Genomic DNA, 18,975 nt, shown 5'->3' with positions numbered 1-18,975 from the left:
ATCTTAAGGCCACTATTGCTGAACTGGACACCAAAATCGAGAGCATCATTCGAACGGTCGCTTCGCATGGCCAGAGTATTGTGGACCTTGAGAAAGCTTCTGAATTCAACGCTGGTAGGATCGACGAGTTAGAGAAGCTATGCACGTCATTGCAGGATACTGTGCAGAGGCTTTCTGTGAAAGTGGTGGACCTGGAGGGCCGATCCAGACGTAATAACCTTCGCGTTGTTGGTCTGGCAGAGGGGGTAGAGGCGGGCTCTCGCCCCACCGACTTCTTCGCCAAGCTATTGAAGGATGCAATGGGATCGGATGTTTTGGATTCGGATCCCCAGCTGGACCGCGCACATCGCTCCCTTGTCCCAGTGCCTGGATCGGGCAAACGTCCTCGCCCAGTAATCATCTGTTGTCACAGTTTCAAGACCAAGGATCTTATCCTGCGTGAAGCTCGAATGAGGGGCAACCTGTCACATAAAGGGCATCCATTCCGTGTCTATGAGGATTATGCGCCCGATGTGGAAAAGTATCGCGCCGACTATAGAGATGTCATGACCAAACTCTACAAACTCCATCTTCGCCCAGCCTTACTCTTCCCTGCAAGACTAAGAATTACCCCGCCTTCCGGTGAGAAGATTTGGCTCTCCTCGGTTTTGGACGCAGAGAAGTTTATCCGGGGATATACACCAATCCCCCGTACAGGTTAGAGTGCCTTGTTATTGCGTGTTACGGTCTGCTCATGGACTCGAATCCATACTGTACCATATTGGGTGAAAACGTATTAAACGGACTCAACAAGGGCTACCGAACATGTAAGACGCTGAGCAGACCAATGGATGGCGGTCAGAGCTCTCAATTCACTTTCATCCCGGCTGTGCTCAGAGCGATGCATATTTTTTACTTCCAGGTTTGATCACTGACACCTTCGGACGGATATACTTATATTCCCCCACTTTTGTTTTGTTTCGTTATTTATTTTACAATCCTTACATTATTCTTACTACCATACCATGTATTTATTGCTTGCAGGGGACTGGGGGTGATGGTTTGGAGGGGGAAGACACCTGGTTAGCAGGTTGATGTTTTGTGCCGTTCTGCCTTTGTCTGGCCGGTGGGCCTCTCTCCCGACTAGAGTCCCACCAGCCCTCTGTAGTGCTTATGTCTGTGTAGGTGTGCATACATATAATTACTATTTGTACTTTATTACTATTTTCTCTTAGCATTTTAGTATTATGTATGTGTATATTTTAAATCAGTGTAGATTGTTATTCTGGGGTATGAATGTTTGTATGTGTATATGTGCATATGGATGTATATACATATTCTTTAAATATATATTTTTATATATGATTTTTTTGTGTGGGTATGTATGCATACATGTATATGTATGTATATGTGTGTGTGTGTGTGTGTGTGTGTATGTGTGTATGTATATATATGTATATATACGTATGTGTATCTATATGTATGTATGTATGTATGTGTGTGTATGTATGTGTGTATGTATGTATATATGTATGTATGTATATGTATGTGTTTATGTATGTGTGCGTATGTATGTATGTATGTATGTATATGTATGTATATGTATATATATATATATATGTATATGTGTATGTGTGTGTGTATGTATGTGTGTATATATATATAATGTATATATTTTTATTTAAACATGTTTTTTTTATGGGGGGAACGTTTAATTTAACAAATCCTTGTTCCGATCTCCTGACCCACAGTATGTAAAGGTACGGCTGACTATGTCGGTTGCGGATGGTTTATTTTTTGACCGGCAGTGCTTAGCAATATAATCTTGAGGCTATATCTTGCTTATCTCTGGGATTGACCCAGGATGACGCTTAAATGCGCAATATGTTTAAGTTGCAACTTATTCTGTTTAGGTTTATTAGATGTTAACTGAACACTTAACTCGCGGGAGCCTCCTCAGTTCATATGTTAGTAGAAGTTCTAGGATAGTGAGAGGTGAACGTATAGTTGGGATTTTATTTTTGTTTTACCTCTTGTTCGAGGTCGCGCCGTGCTTTTTTGGCATCGGCCAGACAATGTGTTTATTATTTGTATTTTTCCTTTTTTTTTCTCCTGTTTGTACATGCCTGTTAAATGTGGGTTGATGGGGGGGGGGGGGGGGGGGGTAAGTGTTGGGGAAATTAGGGGAACAGGGTGGGAAGTAAAGGTGCTTGCAGGGGGGGAGGGGTGGGTTGGATACTGCTCGGGTGTAGGTGCTACATATGCTGATCGTGATGGTTTGGTGCGCTTTCTTACCTTTTTATCAAGTTACATGGTATGCAGGCCACCATAGGAACTACAAACGAGAGGAGGGCGGGGCTTACATTCACTTCCTGGAATGTCAAGGGTTTAAACGAACCAATTAAGAGGGGCAAGGTCCTAGCCCACTTGAAAGCACTCTCGTCTGATATTATATTTTTGCAAGAAACCCATCTGAAGAATAACTCTCATAGCAGACTTAAGTGTAGGTGGGTGGGGCAAGTGTATCACTCTAACTTCTCTGCCAAAACGAGAGGCACAGCGATTCTGGTACGGAAAGGAATTCCCTTTCTACATAAAACCACTATTGCGGATAAAGAGGGTCGGTATGTGATCGCAATAGGAGAAATCCACTCTACCTCAGTAACTCTACTAAATATCTATGGGCCAAACATTGACAACCCCTCTTTTTTCAAAAGAGTCCTTGCCCTGATTCCAGATATCTCCCATACTAACCTGGTCATTGGAGGGGACCTTAACTGTGTGCTAGACCAATATTTGGATAGATCCTCTACCCGGCGAACCCCTACCTCCTATCCCAGCATTATTGTGGGAAACACTGAAGGCTTATCTGAGAGGCTGTATCATCTCCTTTCAGGCTGCCAGGAGTAGGCAAAACAGAGGAAAACTGGAAGAACTGGAGGGACAAATTCACTTACTGGATAGGGAGAATGCTAGCCACCCATCTATGGAGAAACATAAAAAAATTACCTCTTTAAAATTTGAATATAATCAGATTCTCTCAGCTAAAATTGCTAATTCTTTTCTCTATGCCAAGCAAAAATATTTTGAGTTTGGTGACAAACCACACAAATTACTCGCCAGACAACTTCGAAAAAATGTGAGTGACCGAATGATTCACAGGGTTAAATCTGCATCTGGGGAATTACTCTCTTCCCCCAAAGACATCAATGACAGATTCCGGCAGTTTTATGAGACTCTATATACATCTAAAGCGGATCCTAACCCCTTAATTATGCAAACATTTTTGGAGGACTGTAATCTTCCTGCCCTGAACCAGGAAGATTCTAACTTCCTGAATAAGGAAATATCTCTTGATGAAATTCGAGAAACAATTAAATCTCTAAAGAGTGGCAAGACCCCGGGCCCAGATGGATACCCTGGTGAATTCTATAAAACATTCAGCAACATGCTCTCTCCCTATCTGCACAAAATGTTGGTTCAGGCCAATGAGGATGGAGCTCTCCCTTCTACTTTGGACAAAGCGTTCATTACAGTTATACATAAGAAGGGTAAAGATCCAGAAGAGGTAGGGTCATACAGACCAATATCTCTCCTTAATACAGACCAAAAGATTTTAGCAAAAACTCTGGCTAACAGGCTTAGCACTTTAATTGGCAAATTGGTCCATTCGGATCAGACCGGCTTTATCCCTAACAGAAACTCATTCTTCAATCTCAGGCGCCTCTTCAATATTATGTATTCTCAGAGGTTACCCAACGTGGACCTTGCCGTCATATCTCTTGACGCCGAAAAGGCCTTTGACCAAGTTGAGTGGCCCTATCTATTCAAGGTCTTACAGAAATTTAATATTGGAGATAGGTTCATAAATTGGATCCAGCTTTTATATAGGAACCCCTGTGCCAGAATACTCACTAACCAATCATTGTCGCCCCGATTTAACCTCAACAGGGGGACAAGGCAGGGTTGTGCACTGTCGCCTCTGTTCTTCGCCCTAATTATCGAACCGCTCGCTCAGACGATTAGATCTCATGCAGCAATACACAGCTATAATACTAAAGATACTCTAAATAAGATCTCCCTATACGCAGATGACATCCTCCTCTATGTAACAGAACCCCAGGTTAGTATCCCAGCTATTCTTGATGTGATCAATTTGTTTGGTACCTTCTCGGGATACAGAATAAATTGGAACAAGAGTGAATTAATGCCCATACGGTCGCAAAATGCCTCCTGGCTAGAACATCTCCCATTTAAGTTATCTTCAGAAAAATTTACCTACCTAGGAATTGTAGTTACCAAACAATACTCCTTACTATTTAAAGAGAATTTCCCCTCTCTGATACAAAAACTCAAAGCAAACATACTATTTTGGAGAACTCTCCCAATTTCTCTCCTCGGAAGAATTAATGCCATTAAAATGGTCTTCCTCCCACAACTGCTCTACCTATATCAGAACATCCCAGTATTCATACCTAAATCCTTTCATAAACAACTGGACTCAATTATCAATCCTTTCATCTGGGATTATAAAACACACAGGATAGGTAAAAAACACCTCTGTAAATCCAAGATGGAAGGAGGATTGTCTCTCCCAAATTTTATATTTTATTACTGGGCCGCTAACCTCCGCATTGTTACGTTTCTGCTGGATGACGTACTTCCGGCATCCAGCTGGCTTAGTATGGAGCGTGAGGAGTGTCACCCCTTCTCTATTGGCGCTGTGATTTTGTCGCCTGTCAATCTGGAGATGTCACTTTATTGTAACAATCCTATTATACACAGCACAGTCCAAATCTGGAAGCAAATGAAAGTCCACTTTGAGCTTAGACCAATGTCATTCATGCTCCCTGTCGCCAGGAATCCCTCCTTTGCCCCTTCTAACCTTGATAACACCTTTGAGCGATGGGGAGAGTTGGGGATAAGTACCATAGGGGATTTATACATAGAAGGGACCTTTGCTTCCTTTGAGTTGCTGAGGGAAACTTATAACCTTCCCAGAAGTACTTTTTTCAGATACCTACAAATTAGAGACTACGTTAGGAAACACCTCCCAACATTTGGGAATGCCAAACCTTCCATGTTTGACGGATGCATAAAAATATGCCCCACCTCCGATAAACTGATATCGCGTCTATATGATGCTTTTCAATCTGTTAGCACACCTTCCACTGATGCCATCAAGGCAAAATGGGAGGAAGAACTAGGGACTGACATCTCGGTGGCAGACTGGGAAGAGAGCTTGGAGTATATCCACACATGCTCCATTAATTCCAGACATTGTCTCATACAATTCAAGGTTTTACACAGATTACACTATTCCAAAACTAAACTGCATAGGATATTTCCTGACACATCCCCTACATGTGATAAATGTCAGGCTGTGCAGGGTACACTACTCCACTGCTTTGCCCTATGCTCTAGCTTGCATGGTTATTGGAGTGGAATTTTTGGGATCCTCTCTGAAGTTTTGGAGACTTCAATAGATCCAGACCCGCTTCTGATAATCCTGGGAGTATCTGAGTCCCTAAACGGATTAACCAACCCCCAAAAACAACTAATCTCGTACGGTCTCATCTCGGCAAAAAAACTAATCTTGTTGTTTTGGAAGAGGAGGGAAGCGCCCTCTACCAAATTATGGCTCAGTGAATTGGCAAACACTGTACACTTAGAAAGAATTAGATATATTCTGAACAATAAATTATCAACATTTGATCAAATCTGGCAGCCTTTCCTCTCCTACTTGGACGAGTCGGCGCTGTGAATTTGTACTTATTAACGCACTCTCAATTGTAATATTTTAATCTACCTTTGGGCAGCATGTGCTGGCCCTGCCACCCGAGCAGTTGGGAGGGGGTGGGGGGGGGGGGGTGGGGGGTTGGGGGAATAAGGGGGGGGGATAGGGGGGACATCTTCCCTCTTTGTTTCTACGTGTCCTTGTTTTGTATGTCGTGTTTTGTATTATTTGTTCTGCACCCAGAACTCTGGGTCTTGTTGTTCCTGTATGCTCTTTTGTGTTTAGATAAGAATTGTATACCTGTCTTGTATACCACCTATACACCATTCTTGTGTGTGTTTAATAAAAAATATTTGAAACAAAAAAAGACACAACGAAATATATTTAGATGCATTTTCAATTCCTAAATGTCAATATTTTATTTTCTGTGCCACGTGTTTATGCCCATTTATGTACATCCTGTATACACCTCACACACATGGTCAGGGGCTTAAAAAATAAGAAAACAGTAACATGTCAGATAGAGTTTACATTTTTGAGTTTGCATCCCAATATGACACTTTAAATATTTCACAGAATACTGAAATGTAACAAAACACCTATTGTGTTTATTGAGATGTACACTGAGATGCTCAGTTGGTCAATATTTCCCTCCAGTGATTCCCCAACATCTTGTCAACATGGGACCCAAAAATGGAGCAGATATCTTATACCAACCTATCTAAATAGACATGTATCCATAACAAGGCCTAGGAGGCCCCTATACTGTCAAAACATCTCTCCAAAATGTCACATATTTTAAAGCATCTTTATTTTCATGCATATAACTTGGCAAAAAAAATTGGGGGGACCAAATTCACATTCTTTTGTGTAGACAATCATTTTTTATTTTTTATTTATTTTTTTTATTTCACCTTTATTTAACCAGGTAGGCTAGTTGAGAACAAGTTCTCATTTGCAACTGCGACCTGGCCAAGATAAGGCATAGCAGTGTGAACAGACAACACAGAGTTACACATGGAGTAAACAATTAACAAGTCAATAACACAGTAGAAAAAGGGGAGTCTATATACATTGTGTGCAAAAGGCATGAGAAGGTAGGCGAATAATTACAATTATGCAGATTAACACTGGAGTGATAAATGATCAGATGGTTATGTACAGGTAGAGTGTGTGCAAAAGAGCAGAAAAATAAATAAATAAAAACAGTATGGGGATGAGGTAGGTGAAAATGGGTGGGCTATTTACCAATAGACTATGTACAGCTGCAGCGATCGGTTAGCTGCTCAGATAGCAGATGTTTGAAGTTGGTGAGGGAGATAAAAGTCTCCAACTTCAGCGATTTTTGCAATTCGTTCCAGTCACAGGCAGCAGAGAACTGGAACGAAAGGTGGCCAAATGAGGTGTTGGCTTTAGGGATGATCAGTGAGATACACCTGCTGGAGCGCGTGCTACGGATGGGTGTTGCCATCGTAACCAGTGAACTGAGATAAGGCGGAGCTTTACCTAGCATGGACTTGTAGATGACCTGGAGCCAGTGGGTCTGGCGACGAATATGTAGCGAGGGCCAGCCGACTAGAGCATACAAGTCGCAGTGGTGGGTGGTATAAGGTGCTTTAGTGACAAAACGGATGGCACTGTGATAAACTGCATCCAGTTTGCTGAGTAGAGTGTTGGAAGCAATTTTGTAGATGACATCGCCGAAGTCGAGGATCGGTAGGATAGTCAGTTTTACTAGGGTAAGTTTGGCGGCGTGAGTGAAGGAGGTTTTAGTTTGCGGAATAGAAAGCCGACTCTTGATTTGATTTTCGATTGGAGATGTTTGATATGGGTCTGGAAGGAGAGTTTAGAGTCTAGCCAGACACCTAGGTACTTATAGATGTCCACATATTCAAGGTCGGAACCATCCAGGGTGGTGATGCTGGTCAGGCGTGCGGGTGCAGGCAGCGAACGGTTGAAAAGCATGCATTTGGTTTTACTAGCGTTTAAGAGCAGTTGGAGGCCACGGAAGGAGTGCTGTATGGCATTGAAGCTCGTTTGGAGGTTAGATAGCACAGTGTCCAAGGACGGGCCGGAAGTATATAGAATGGTGTCGTCTGCGTAGAGGTGGATCAGGGAATCGCCCGCAGCATGAGAAGCATCATTGATATATACAGAGAAAAGAGTCGGCCCGAGAATTGAACCCTGTGGCACCCCCATAGAGACTGCCAGAGGACCGGACAGCATGCCCTCCGATTTGACACACTGAACTCTGTCTGCAAAGTAATTGGTGAACCAGGCAAGGCAGTCATCCGAAAAACCGAGGCTACTGAGTCTGCCGATAAGAATACGGTGATTGACAGAGTCGAAAGCCTTGGCAAGGTCTATGAAGACGGCTGCACAGTACTGTCTTTTATCGATGGCGGTTATGATATCGTTTAGTACCTTGAGCGTGGCTGAGGTACACCCGTGACCGGCTCGGAAACCAGATTGCACAGCGGAGAAGGTACGGTGGGATTTGAGATGGTCAGTGACCTGTTTGTTGACTTGGCTTTCGAAGACCTTAGATAGGCAGGGCAGGATGGATATAAGTCTGTAACAGTTTGGGTCCAGGGTGTCGCCCCCTTTGAAGAGGGGGATGACTGCGGCAGCTTTCCAATCCTTGGGGATCTCAGACGATATGAAAGAGAGGTTGAACAGGCTGGTAATAGGGGTTGCGACAATGGCGGCGGATAGTTTCAGGAATAGAGGGTCCAGATTGTCAAGCCCAGCTGATTTGTACGGGTCCAGGTTTTGCAGCTCTTTCAGAACATCTGCTATCTGGATTTGGGTAAAGGAGAACCTGGAGAGGCTTGGGCGAGTAGCTGCGGGGGGGGGGGGGGGGGGCTGTTGGCCGAGGTTGGAGTAGCCAGGCGGAAGGCATGGCCAGCCGTTGAGAAATGCTTGTTGAAGTTTTCGATAATCATGGATTTATCGGTGGTGACCGTGTTACCTAGCCTCAGTGCAGTGGGCAGCTGGGAGGAGGTGCTCTTGTTCTCCATGGACTTCACAGTGTCCCAGAACTTTTTGGAGTTGGAGTTACAGGATGGAAACTTCTGCCTGAAGAAGTTGGCTTTAGCTTTCCTGACTGACTGTGTGTATTGGTTCCTGACTTCCCTGAACAGTTGCATATCGCGGGGACTATTCGATGTTATTGCAGTCCGCCACAGGATGTTTTTGTGCTGGTCGAGGGCAGTCAGGTCTGGAGTGAACCAGGGGCTATATCTGTTCTTTATGATTTCATGACTGTTTGATAGTAGGTCCCTGAATGGTCAAAAACCTCTTCAAATTGAAGTATGTTTGTAGCACAAAATATCTTACAGGAAGGCCCTCTCACTCTCTCATCATGTCACAAGCAGACAGGCTCCCAGAGGCAGGGCCATAAAAGGCCCCATCTCACTCAGCTGCCGCTGCCCTCTCCAACAGCCATCAGCACAGAACAGCATGAATCAAATCAAAGTATATTTGTCACATGCGCCGAATACCGCAGTGAAACGCTTACTTACAGGCTCTAACCAATAGTGCAAAAAAAAGGTATTAGGTGAACAATAGGTAGGTTAAGAAATAAAAACAACAGTAAGAAGACAGTGAAAAATACAGTAGCGAGGCTATAAAACTAGCGAGGCTACATACAGACACCGGTTAGTCAGGCTGATTGAGGTAGAATGTACATGTAAATATGGTTAAAGTGACTATGCATATATGATGAACAGAGAGTAGCAGCAGTGTAAAGAGGGGTTGGCAGGTGGTGGGATTTCTAATCCCTTGATATTATTGTAGGATCGGATTTTAATAGCTAACTTTTCGATGGCCATAATAAATAGATATGCCGATAGTGGACAACCTTCTTTTATGAGAAGTAGCCATTATTTACTATTGTCACATGTGCTCCCTCTCCGGCCTCTAGGTCACCAGGCTGTTCGTTATGGCGCACACCTGTCACCAGCCTTACACGCATTATGACACTCACCTGGACTCCATCACCTCCTTGATTACCTGCCCTTTATATGTCCCTCCCTTTGGTTTCTACCCCCATTAGTCATTGTTGCTGTTTCATGTCAGTGCGCTGTTTGTGTTCCTTGTTTGTTCATTTATTTATTAATTAAATGTATTCATTCCCTGAACTTGCTTCCTGACTCTCAGCGTACATCCGTACAACTATTTTTCACCTAGGGTTACTATACATGATTTTAACCCATTTTATAAGAGATTTTCCAAAATTGAAATGTTCCAGGCATTAATATATAAACTCCAGTCGTACTTTATGAAAAGCCTTTTAAAAGTCAGCTATGAATAGCAGGCCTGGTTTCCCTGATTGTTCATAGTGTTCTATTGGTTGCAGTACTTGCTTTATATGATCTCCAATATATTGTCCATGTAAAAAACCTGTCTGATTAGAATGAATAATGTCCGACAACACCTTTTTAATTCTATGCGCTATACATTTTGCTAGCATTTTTGCATCACAACACTGAAGTTTAAGGGGCCTCCAATTTTTTTATGGACTGGATCTTTATATTTACCACTTTGAATCGTGTTTCAGTAATAATGAAGGAGTGGTTAAAACATGATAATAACGGTCCTCTGAGGATATCAAAAAAGGTTTATCAGAGTTATTGACCTCACAAGAAGTCAGATTCAAGTAACTTACATTGTGGTGCTGAAACTTGAAGCAGCAGCCACGGCACAAACAATTGGAAATGGACAGCTCATGGTGCTGAAAGTATGCAAATTTGAGTAAACATCATTCATTTTAAACGTCTTCATTTTAATTAGGGATATGTGTTGGAGCCTATTTCTTCCTATTTAAGAAATAAGAGGCAGGCCTACCGGTTTGACTGATGAAATTAGGCTATCGGCTGCTATATCCATAGGTATGTTAGTCAATTCCTCCACCCGCCATGCACTCTTTAAATAGCCCACCTCTGTGTCTGTTAAGACTTGAAGTTAGTGTGTATGAGAGGGTATGCCATAGGCCTACCTTTTCTTAAAGAAAAGGGCAAAAAGTACAGGCCTACCCACTATTAGTTTAATATTTTGAGGAAAATGAAACAGATGTGATTATATACAGTTATCTATAACAACACTTTGGTCCGCGATTCTTAATGCTAGAAACAAGCTGTAAAATAGGAATAACTGGGAAAGACGTGACTCTGATGCATATGGGGATATTGTTGTTTCATTTGCTTTGGATATAATCGAATCTGACACTATCAATTGATTAAGCTATTCACATTCTGTACAATAAAATACATTTAAACCCAGACAGCTTTTAGGGAAACACTTGTGACCTCTCGTTGGGTTAAGCCAAGGAAGAAGATTAGCCAGCAGTTGAAGCTTACATTTTTCTGCGTCAGTAGGCCTACTCGGTCTGGGGTGGAAAGGTAGGCCTAACTTGAAAGTACAATGCTCAGATCCCTACGGACGTCTCAGAGTTAATTATTTACAAACAGGGACAGTTTCGTTGCAAATAACACACACTGTTTTGGCATTGTAGAAATATAATAAGATGAACACATAGGACTATCTCTCTGTCTATACTGTCATTTCAGTCATTTGTGATTTATTTAAAACGTTTCTACTAATACTGTATGGTAACTATTGAAGTCCACTCTTGTACAGCACACTAAATGTGTATCTCTTTCTCTACAATTTAGGAGATTTTAAGATATTTTGTTGTTTGTGATGGTACTCTAGGTGCGAGGGACATCCTGTGCCACCAGTCAGTTGATGGTGGATGACCTTCTGACCCCGTGCTCGCCAGGTGACCCGGCAGCCATAGAATTGACCTGGATGGATGTGCCTAGCGACAAGCTGCTGGAGCCCATCATCTGCATGGTGAGAAACACACATTCACAGCACAGACCCACTCACATTCACTGCTCACAAACATACTGGAACATGCTGTTTCAACATACACATCCAGGCATTTCAAACTGACTCTCACATTTGTGTAATTTCTGAACCATGCTCATGATTTTGTTTGTCTTCTGTGTGTGTCCCTCTGCCCTCCAGTCTGACGTGCTGTGCTCATTATCCACCACGCAACCCACAGTCAACATGGAGGTCTTATTCAAGGTCAGGAAGTTCACAGAGGACTTAGAACAGGAGGGTTGAGAGGTCCTGGTTGGCAGGGGCTTTACTACTCCTTACTCAGTCTCTCCTATCAAGACCCAACTCCAGTCAAATAGTAGCTACAGTATTACAACAGTATTACAACACTACGAACCTGCATTGACAAGAATGATGGAGCATTTTAACTTACACACAATTGTTGTTTTTTTGCATATCCCAACTCCCTCTGAGACACCCACAAGTGCCTTATTTTCTCACTTTGTCGGCTCCGGTATTTGAGCCAGCAATCTTTCGATAACTGGCCCAATGATCTAAACTTGAGGCTACGTGCCGCCCCTTAGTGGGTCTGCAGGGTGACTCCCCTAGTGGGTCTGGAACCCAGGTCAGCAGCACTACATTGCTGTGTGTCTGTATAGTTGAGGGTATATTGGTTTAGTAATACTCAATTCAGTTCTGTTTCCAGAGGGGCTCTCAATGCTGTTACACGTAGCCATGATCACCAAGCTACCCTGACTTAATAAAACCTGAATTGAAAAAGAACAAGATGTGCTTGTCATTATTTTATTTTTTACTTGTATTATAGTATACCCACATTTCTGTCCACAACTTTTGAATCAGGTAGTAATTCAACAGATACATGTGCTGCCTTTCCAACTGATGTCAAGTTCCAACACAAATATTCATTTGAAAAAGCAATAGACTTTCACATTGTAGGTCTGTTGTTTAAACAATGTAATCATAATATATGACATTTAGCAGATGCTTTCATTCAAAGCGACTTACAGTCATTTGCACATACATTTTACGTATGGGTTTCCCCGGGAATCGAACCCACAACCCTGGTGGTGGGATCGGCATGCTCTACACAGGATCATCATTTATACTGTAATATGTGTTCATAACAGGGAGTGACATTGATAATAAGTCTATAGCAGTGTAATAAGTGTTTATAACAATGTACAGCACATCTACCAACACACCGATGCGTTTCAAGAGCCTACACTATTTTGTTTCAGAATCCTCAGACCCCTGACAGGGAGTAGCATAGGGGATAGTGCCATCTAGTGGAATGGAAATTAAACTATTATGACAGATATTATTTAATAAAGAATATTGATAACCTAAATTACTTTTCAGAGATCAGAGAAACTTAACAGAACGCATCATGAAACAGAAAATATGCCACAATTTGTGAACGATGGACTTTTAATTTGAAGCTTTTTGCTCGATTTGGAACCGTTAATGTCGCTGATTTCATGAAGCTCTCCTGCGCATCAATTACTTCACGAAATCCCGCAACGTGAAAGCGCCAGAAATAAACATCGCGAGATTGTAAATATGTGTGAGAGTCAGAGATTTGAAAGCAGACGCTTTCATCCAAAACGATTTACAGTAATGCGTACATACATTTTTTCTTTTGGGTGGCACAGGGAAATTAGACTTTTTCGAGCTCTTTCTTTGTAATACTGTATGTATTCAATCATTTCGATTTGATCACTTCCCAATGGGCACATAAATCAATTCAATGTTTATTCCACGTTGGTTCAACGTAATTTAATTGAAATTACATGGATATTGTGTCACAGTGAATTGTATAATCTGCAGTCAATTTCATTATGTTTTCATGTGCCACGATTCTGACATTTGACATATGATCCTCAAAGGATTAGGCTAAATAGTTTCAGTGGTGCAGTCGGTGTAATCTCAATTCAATACGATGTGCATTTACTGTACATATAGCCAATATAGCTATTAAACCCATGTTCAATGACTTTAATCTGTGACGCAAGTGGACAATTATGTTTGTGACGTTCCATGGAACCCACCGTGTAGTTTAAAACTCGATTCTGATTGGCTTGCAGGTCATTCTACAGTGTAAATCATAAATGAAAACGTGCTTTTATATCAGTGTGACAGATTCACAATACCGTGTCTCAAACCGTACCGCGCTTTTATCTGCCTAACGGTATCTTCAAGCAAGACTGGTTAGGCCTTTTGGATAGCTTGTCCAAGGTAAGAATATGCGTCAAGCTATAGCCTACTTTTAATGTTTTAGTTTCCCGAACTCAAGTTACTCCAGTCAAGTGATTAATCGTAAATTTGTTGTTTTGACTGAGCAGTCCAATGGCCAATGCTGTTTTTGGACTATGAGACCCTCGGCTATATACTATGATGAGCCAATAACAGGCATAGTTTATGCATTAGGCATTGCACAAGTCAGTGTCTAGGTCAGAATATAAAGTAGCTATTTCCGTTAACTCAAATTACTCAAGTCAAGTGATTAATCGTAAGAGTTAGTTGTTTTGACTGTCAAAAAAATAACTTTGATGGAATATTCCAAATTACAATGGCAATTATGCATCACAAATTCACATTATTACTTGTATTTCAATGATTCATCCAGGCCCAAGACATAAAGTCGCCTGAAAGCTGTGTAGCAATAATTCCAGCTTCTGACCAAGAATCATGGATACCTTTCATGTGAGTACTCACACACCAGATTTTTTTTACATACCTCAGAAGGAAGATACCTCAATATCTGGAAGCACTGTCTCATGTACAACTGTTAATGCTATCTCTGAAATGTCTAACAAAATGTTGACTTGATCGTTTCATCAAGAACTTCTCATCACAAGTTGGAACTAGTGGTCAACATTGGGACAATGCCGCCCAAAATAACAGGGACCAACATTTTCATGGAGGTAAGCACTACACTTCTGATGGGTTTAAAGATTGTATTACATTATCTAAAAGTGAGAAAGTAAATCCCAGCTGTTTTTATTCTTTTCACAGGGAAGAACAATCCCCATTATGCCATGAATGTTTCATTGCTGAACAACCATAGATATTTTTCCTCTAATTTGGCTCCCGTTCCTCCAACAGTGAGCAAGACCTGTCAGCAGAGCTCACTGGAGCAGGGAGACATGCCGTCACCCTTTTGGCACCTGACAAAGTACACTTTTTTCTTCTAAATAACACTATAGTAACATCTTCTGCACAAAGTTACATTCCTAATAAGATTGGTGTTAAGTGAGAAAGAATCCTAAAGATGGTCCAATGGGCATGGTCTGAAGCCTCTCGTCATCTCAGTATGTTGAACCACCTGATTTCTTGCAGGCTTGAGATTCAGATCCTGCTGAACGATGTTAAGCATTCGATTAACCACATGCAGGGGACGCTGAACACCATGCAGGGGCAGTGTATTGAGTTGCAGACTGCCATATCTAAGGTAGTGTCAGATGAGTCTCAGATACAGAAGAATAAGTCTATGATGGTATGGTGATAATGATTGAGATGGTGATTATAATAGTGATGACTAGCGGTACCCCACCCTACGGGCGGAAAATCATTGGATCTGATTAATTCAATTCAATGCAATTCAATCTTTGAGGACTGCAACCATAGAAATACAGTTTATTTACACTAATAATAAGCTATTGTCAACTTCCTGTCTATGCTTATCTTGCTCATTGCTCACTGTTACCCTATGTGTGCAACTATTATTGATTTTTCACACAAAAATAATTTGGTTGCAAATGTACCTGGGGCCACGTAAATAATTGTTAGGCTACTCATTTTGAATGAGTGGCAACTTGTGTGACCATAAAAGTCTGTGTGCGACTGGGGACAGTAAAATAATTTGGTTACTGACCTGCCCTACATCATAGAAGGCCCTTCAAGTCGGAACTAGAAAATTCGGACATTTCTGACTCTCTGACTCGCTAACTCGTTATGGAATGAGGATTTCAGGTTTCCCACTTGTGAAGTATCAGAATTAACCAGTAGGAAGCTCTACGCTAATAACTTACATTCATTTTAACTCTGAGGTTCCAAGTTTCCGAAAGCATGTGAATGCGTCAATAATTGCCATGGTCATTTTGAATGTTCAGTCAGTGAGCATTATGGGCAATTGTCCTACATACTTACATCAAATGCTTTATGATAGCATCATCTCCTGTAGTAACAGTACCTTTCCAAACACAATTACAATTAAAATTAACAAAGATACAAAATATTGCTAAAGTGAAGAAAATCAGCTCAAAATTGTAGGAGGAAATGCCCCTGCAGCAGGGAGACTTACGGTATTATAATATATTGTAGATAACATTAATATAATTTGTGTATTTACAGTATCAGTACACATGCAAATGGAAGTATATGCTAGGGATTGATCTACACTGAGTGAACAAAACATTAACAACACCTTCCTATTGAGTTTCCCCCCTTTGGTGGTGGACCATTGTTGATACTCAGGGAAAACTGTTGAGCTGAAAAACCCAACAGCATTGCAGTTCTTGACCCAAACCGGTGCACCTGGCACATACTACCATACTCTGTTCAAAGGGACTTAAATCTTTGGTCTTGCCCATTCACCCTCTGAATGACACACATACACAATCCATGTCTCAATTGTCTAAAAATCATTCTTTAACCTGCCCCCCCCCCCCCCCCCTTCATCTACACTGAGAAGAAGATTTAACAATTCACATCAATAAGGGATTATAGCTTTCACCTGATTTGTCTATGTCACTGAAAGAGAAGGTGTTCTTAATGTTTAATATACTCAGTGTAATGATGTTATAGATTCCAAGTGGTTGATTTTTTAGGGAATTAATTAATTTATGCTCTATTTATACCTGCAGATCATCACAGCAGCCGAAGTTGCTGTGCAGAGGGAGGAGATCCTCCGAGCATCAGGCCTCATCCCGTCACAGAGGGAGGAAATGCTCCGAGCATCAGGCCTCATCCTGTCACAGAGGGAGGGTATCCTCCAAACAGCCAGTGTCCCTGCACAGAGGGAGGGGATTCTCCCAGCAGCTAACATCACTGTGCAGAGGGAGGAGATCTTCCGAGCATCAGGCCTCATCCCTGAAGAGAGGGAGGACACCCGCCTCACAGCCAGTGTCCCTGCACAGAGGGAGGGGATTCTTCCAGCAGCTACTGCAGCTACTGTCACTGTGCGAAAAGAGAAGATCCTCCGAGCATCAGGCCTCATTTCTGCACAAAAGGAGTTGATCCACCTGATGGCCAGTGTCACTGCGCAGAGGAAGGGAATCGTCCCAATGGTCAGCGTCCCTGCGCACAGGGAGGGGATCGTCCCAAAGGCTAGTGTCCCTGCTGAGAGGTTGGAGATCCTCCGAGCATCAGGCCTCATCCCGCCACAGAGGGAGGGGAATGTCCGAACAGCCAGTGTCCCAGCACAGAGGGATGGGATTCTCTCAGCAGCCAGCATCACTGAACAGAGGGAGGGGATTCTTCCAGCAGCTTCAATCACTGTGCCGAAGAAGAAGATCCTCAGAGCATCAGGCCTCATTCCTGCACAAAAGGAGTTGATCCACCTGATGGCCAGTGTCACTGCGCAGAGGAAGGGAATAGTCCCCATGGTCAGTGTCCCTGCGCACAGGGAGGGGATCGTCCCAAAGGCCAGTGTCCCTGCTGAGAGGGAGGAGATCCTCCGAACATCAGGCCTCATCCCATCACAGAGGGAGGGTATCCTCCAAACAGCCAGTGTCCCTGCACAGAGGGAGGAGATCCTCCGAGCATCAGGCCTCATCCCATCACAGAGGGAGGGTATCCTCCAAACAGCCAGTGTCCCTGCACAGAGGGAGGGGATCTTCCGAGCATCAGGCCTCATCCCTGAAGAGAGGGAGGAGATCCTCCTCACAGCCAGTGTCCCTGTGAAGAATGAAAACATTCATCCACAACCACCTTCCATCATCCCCATGTTGGCACCACTGTGGAAATGGGATGGTGGAGCGTGTACTCCACCTGTGGATTTCTATTCCAAGAGAAGAGGTCACTTAACCTTACCTAATTAGTAAAGAAATTACTATTGTGAGAATAAGTTGTGATAGATCAAATGTATGGCTCATGTGAGTGTATAGCTGTAATACTTTCATGCATTTTCTACATAAAAATGTTTAGCTCCATTGTACTTTTACATTTGAGTCATTTAGCAGACACTGTTATCCAGAGCGACTTACAGTAGTGAGTCTATACATTTTCATACTCCAGTGAATCTCTCCAGGATTTCACATTAATTTTTTTCATATTTGCAGATAAATATGCTAGATTTTGCAGCGACAATTATGACATTTTGCATTGCAATATGCAATTGTTTTGTCCAATTTGTTGCAAAAATGCACTGACAAGGGAAAAAACTGTGTTGATGTGTCGCTTGATTGAACCATATTATGCAGTAAATGTGCGGTGATTGGTTGAAATTGCGAGCCCTCTTTTTGTACTGTGATAATTGTCAGTTCTATGCGATAATATTGTGATGTGACTATTTTATGCAGAAATAGTTTGGTGATTGGTCACATTTGTAAGCCCTCACATAATATGCAGGGAATTTTTCATTTTGCAACCAAAACAATGCGGTGGCAGAGTCCTGGAGTAACCTCCCAGTAATCCATGTGACTGCGTGTAGGTTAAGATTAGGTTGTAACAGAGTATCAGAGCAAGACGTTCCTACCTGTCAGCTAGTAATTGTTCTGTATGGTGACATGAGCAGAGTGGCCTGACTTCTCCCACTTATTACAGATGTCCGACTTAGATATGTTGAGCATCCTGCTATGATGTCCATCACCAAGCCGGAACACTCCGATGCCAACCCTCAGTTCCAGACTGGCACCCGGCCGGTAGCTGAGCCCGAGACCCCTGCTGTTCACAATAACAGTGGAGGCTGGCTCAGCTGGGTCTTTGGGAGTGGAAGAGCTAATAAGAAGGAGGTTCATCTACCTGAGGACAAAGACAGATCTGTAAGGAACTGGTTATTAACACTATATTCTATGTAGAGACAATTGAGTGGATTTAAAAAATAAAAATAAATTGTGACTTGCTTCACATTGCTAATCTCTTCTTCCTCAGATTGTCTGGGATCCAACTCTGCACAGATGGGTTAACAAAACTGAGCCCAAGGCTGAAGTACACACTTAAATTCAATTAAAAACAGTGAACAACCATTGTATTTCAACTGTGCTAATATTACCAACAATTTGGAAAATGTGTTGATGTGTTTTACAGAACAAGTGTGTACCACCACCTCCACCGATGGGGACACATGGATATCAGGGGAACACTGGCAGTGTCCCCAAAGGAGTGAATCCCTACTCTATGAAAGCAGGTGAATATTGCTTTAGAATACATGTGGTTTAACCAAGACT

The 18,975-nt window shown here is 42.4% G+C and overlaps 1 protein-coding gene across 2 annotated transcripts in view; it reads left to right on the top strand.

Moving 5' to 3' along the window:
* The window catches only part of LOC139384022 (vacuolar protein sorting-associated protein 4B-like), a 48,875-nt gene that overhangs the window by 7,910 nt on the left and 21,990 nt on the right, over positions 1-18,975 (top strand). The window contains exons 2-3 of one of the 2 annotated variants that reach the window (XM_071128651.1): positions 11,432-11,572; positions 11,750-12,346. In XM_071128651.1, coding sequence (XP_070984752.1) covers positions 11,432-11,572; positions 11,750-11,851 — 243 coding nt within the window. In that variant the 3' untranslated portion in view covers positions 11,852-12,346. Of the gene's footprint in view, positions 1-11,431; positions 11,573-11,749; positions 12,347-18,975 lie in introns of those variants that run through there. The other variant, XM_071128652.1, reaches the window with a different exon arrangement.

Source organism: Oncorhynchus clarkii, chromosome 25, assembly GCF_045791955.1.
Source record: "Oncorhynchus clarkii lewisi isolate Uvic-CL-2024 chromosome 25, UVic_Ocla_1.0, whole genome shotgun sequence".
Lineage (NCBI taxonomy): Eukaryota > Metazoa > Chordata > Actinopteri > Salmoniformes > Salmonidae > Oncorhynchus > Oncorhynchus clarkii.
The sequence above is the reverse complement of the archived record's forward strand: the minus strand, read 5'-3'. Positions and strand labels throughout refer to the sequence as shown.